This window comes from Haemaphysalis longicornis, unplaced genomic scaffold, assembly GCF_048455015.1.
Source record: "Haemaphysalis longicornis isolate Haplotype H1 unplaced genomic scaffold, Haemaphysalis longicornis Haplotype H1 scaffold_4, whole genome shotgun sequence".
In the NCBI taxonomy this organism is placed as follows: domain Eukaryota; kingdom Metazoa; phylum Arthropoda; class Arachnida; order Ixodida; family Ixodidae; genus Haemaphysalis; species Haemaphysalis longicornis.
This window is the reverse complement of record NW_027526361.1, coordinates 177,105,294-177,108,038: the sequence shown is the minus strand read 5'-3', so window position 1 is coordinate 177,108,038 and position 2,745 is coordinate 177,105,294. Positions and strand designations below refer to the sequence as shown.

General features: G+C 55.7%; 1 protein-coding gene across 1 annotated transcript; it reads right to left on the bottom strand.

The window, feature by feature from the left end:
- Positions 1–1,512: 1,512 nt before the first annotated feature.
- On the bottom strand, positions 1,513–2,511 carry LOC144180116 (uncharacterized). Its single transcript, XM_077708512.1, has one exon. It carries the CDS (start codon positions 2,482–2,484, stop codon positions 1,513–1,515), a length of 972 nt encoding a protein of 323 aa, XP_077564638.1. The 5' UTR covers positions 2,485–2,511.
- Between the last annotated feature and the right edge of the window lie 234 nt (positions 2,512–2,745).

The following is a 2,745-nucleotide window of genomic DNA, read 5'->3' as shown; positions in this document are numbered from 1 at the left end:
GAATGCGTTAAAGATATAAGGAGCGTTCCAAACTCTGAAATCAGCGTGGCTTCCGTGGCTTAGTCGGTAGAGCTTCGCGCTGCGGCCGCAACGTCCTCGGATCAAAACCGGGCGCCGTATGCTGTTATTTTTTTATATAGTGCAGTGGCCTGGCTGGTGCGCCGAGATAGGGTGTTGCGAGCTGGAGAGTAGTAAAGGGGCTTTAGGAGAATAGGCGAGGGGGGAGCGGAGGCGCTACGCGAGCGCCCTCACGCGTCGGAAATCCGGCGCCGTTGCTAGGCACGCTAGCTAACTCCGTTGCTAGGCTGCGGACGGACGGACGGCGGTGGACGCGTGATTCAGGGTCGCTTAAAGGGACACTGAAGTGATTTGTAAACATTGCGGGATTACTAGCGCAAATTGTAGTTCGGAGTCCGTAGGCATTGTTTCGGCCACTCTGGCCGCGTTTACGCGAATTTATTTAGTAGAAAAATCAATTCGAAAATGCTGTCCTCCTCTCTTTACGCTCGCCAATTTTCTGTGGCGTTTTCGTGTGACGTCAGCAGGAGATGAGCCGGAAAATGGCTGCGCTACTGCACGGTTCGCCGACCAGCCGACCTACCGATCGAGTCAGTCGGCCCAGCGTTTCGTCCGCCGGCCGCCGACGGGCCGTCGCTATTCGCTCGCTCAATTGAAACTAAGCCACAACACCTTTGTGAATGAAAGAATGTGCCTTTCCTTACTTTGTTAGTTTGTACACTGTGTCAAACTCAGAGTCCGGGTCGCTCCACACAAGCGCTGCACATGCGACGCTTCGCTGACTTTACGCCAGTAGGAAAATCTAAGGCCAATTCAAGGCGGGAGAAGAGTCAGCGAAGTCAATATAGGTACTAAGAAAATAAAATCACCTGAAACGTTTACCGTACAGCGCAAAACTAGGGAGCAGGAAGCACTTTTTGCGCTGGGTAAACAAGCACAGCGGTCAGCAGCACGACCGCACATGTGCGAACGCTTTTCCGTCAAAGAAATGCAATTGCTAGACGTGAGATATTGTGGAGGTTTGGGGGACACTTACTGAAGGAGTGATATACAACAAATAGTCACATAAAGTACTTAAAATGCTTAAAATAAATAAAAGTGTAAACTGGTCATACATTATAAACCTTATATATCCGTACAGCCCAGCGCCGGCTCGTGGCCTAGCGACGCTGGGTCACTCGCCCACCGGCGCACACCACTCGCGCGACTACGTCGGCGTCTTCGCCGGCGTCGACGCTGGCTCCCTCCTGTCCGGGGGGACGCTACGCTTGGGCTTCTGTGTGGAACGCCGCCCCAGCACCGCCTTCCAAGGCGGCTCGTCGGAAGCCGCGTTGTCGCCTTCTGTCATGTCGGCGTTGCTCTCGCGTCCACGCTTTCCGCAGGTGCTGCTAGCGAGGTCCTTGCTCGTGTCCATATCGATGGTGTCATCGTCAGACTCCTTCCCACCGTCCGCTTGGTCGGTTTCCAGGATAGCTCCTCCTTGGGCATTTTGGTTCACTGGTGGCAGTGATAAGTCGTCTGTGTTGAGGCCCGGCCGGTCATTATCTTTTCCCTGGCCCATGCCAGCTTGTACGGCGGGTGACTTGCACGTCGGCAGGTCCTTGAGCTCATGCGTCGGCGCTGGCTCGTCTCCCCCTCCTCCAGCGGCTCGTCTCCCCCTCCTCCCTCTCCCCCTTCTTCCGCTTCAGCTTCATCCATGAGGTGCTCAGATTTGTCGTCACACCCCACTGGTCCGGCGACAGTGGCGTATGTTTGCACGCACTGTGAGGCCTCGTGGCCAAAACGACGACAACGAGTGCAGCGCGGAACACGACACTCCCGTCGAACGTGTCCAGAACGCTGACACCGCAGACAAAGCGTCAGACGCCCCGGAACGACTACGAGTGCGTTGTCCCCGGCGATTCGGAGCTGGTGGGGCACGTCGTCGGGGGAGACGCCTGCCTTGAGTTTCAGCGACACAAGGCGCGTTGTCGAGCCCTTGTCGCCGCACCCAGACACACGCCATCGGTCTCTTGCGACGTCAGTCACTACGCCGTACGGCGCAAACGCGGCTCGCACCATGTCGTCGGGCACACCATAAAGAACCCAGTGCGCTTTCACTCGCAGCACCTGGTTGTTCGGGTCGATGACCATGCAGCGAAGATCTTTTACTTTTACGTCGCGAAAATCAACCAACTTTTTGGCACTTTCGGTGTCCTTGAATGTTACTGCCCACACGTGATTCATTTGGAACGCTCCCAACGCTATCACGTCGGGGAGCAGTTCCAAGCGTGCGAGCGCGTCTCGAAAATCTTCCACTCGATAAGGCCTCGCTTTGACGTCAGCGTGCAAGAATACTGTGTTCAAAACGAACCGACCTGATGGCAGTTGAGGCAGAATTATCTGGTAGTCCTGTGCTTCGTTTTCCGTTGTCCTGTTTCCGCGGCCCGAAGCCGCAACGACCGCTCCAACTGGGGAGCTCGACATCTTGCGTCCGCTCGCTAGCGCTACCGGAAGCAGAGTGTCTGAGACTTGTGTCTGAGACTCCAGGCCCGTAATTCAGTAGTGTATTCTGCGCTGCTTTTGAATCCACGCCCCGTACTCGTGGTGCTGTCTGTAGTGTATGGGGGGGCAGGCCAACGTAAGGATATTGTCGAGGTCGGAACAGGTGCCATAAATTGGTATGGGGCACATGACAGCTTCTATGTCATTTCGACGGTGCATTTGGCTGACTACAGCGGTTCACTC

Coding starts and splice junctions, on each gene's coding strand:
- LOC144180116 (XM_077708512.1), bottom strand. CDS start 2,484: ATGTCGAGCTCCCCAGTTGGAGCGGTCGTTGCGGCTTCGGGCCGCGGA.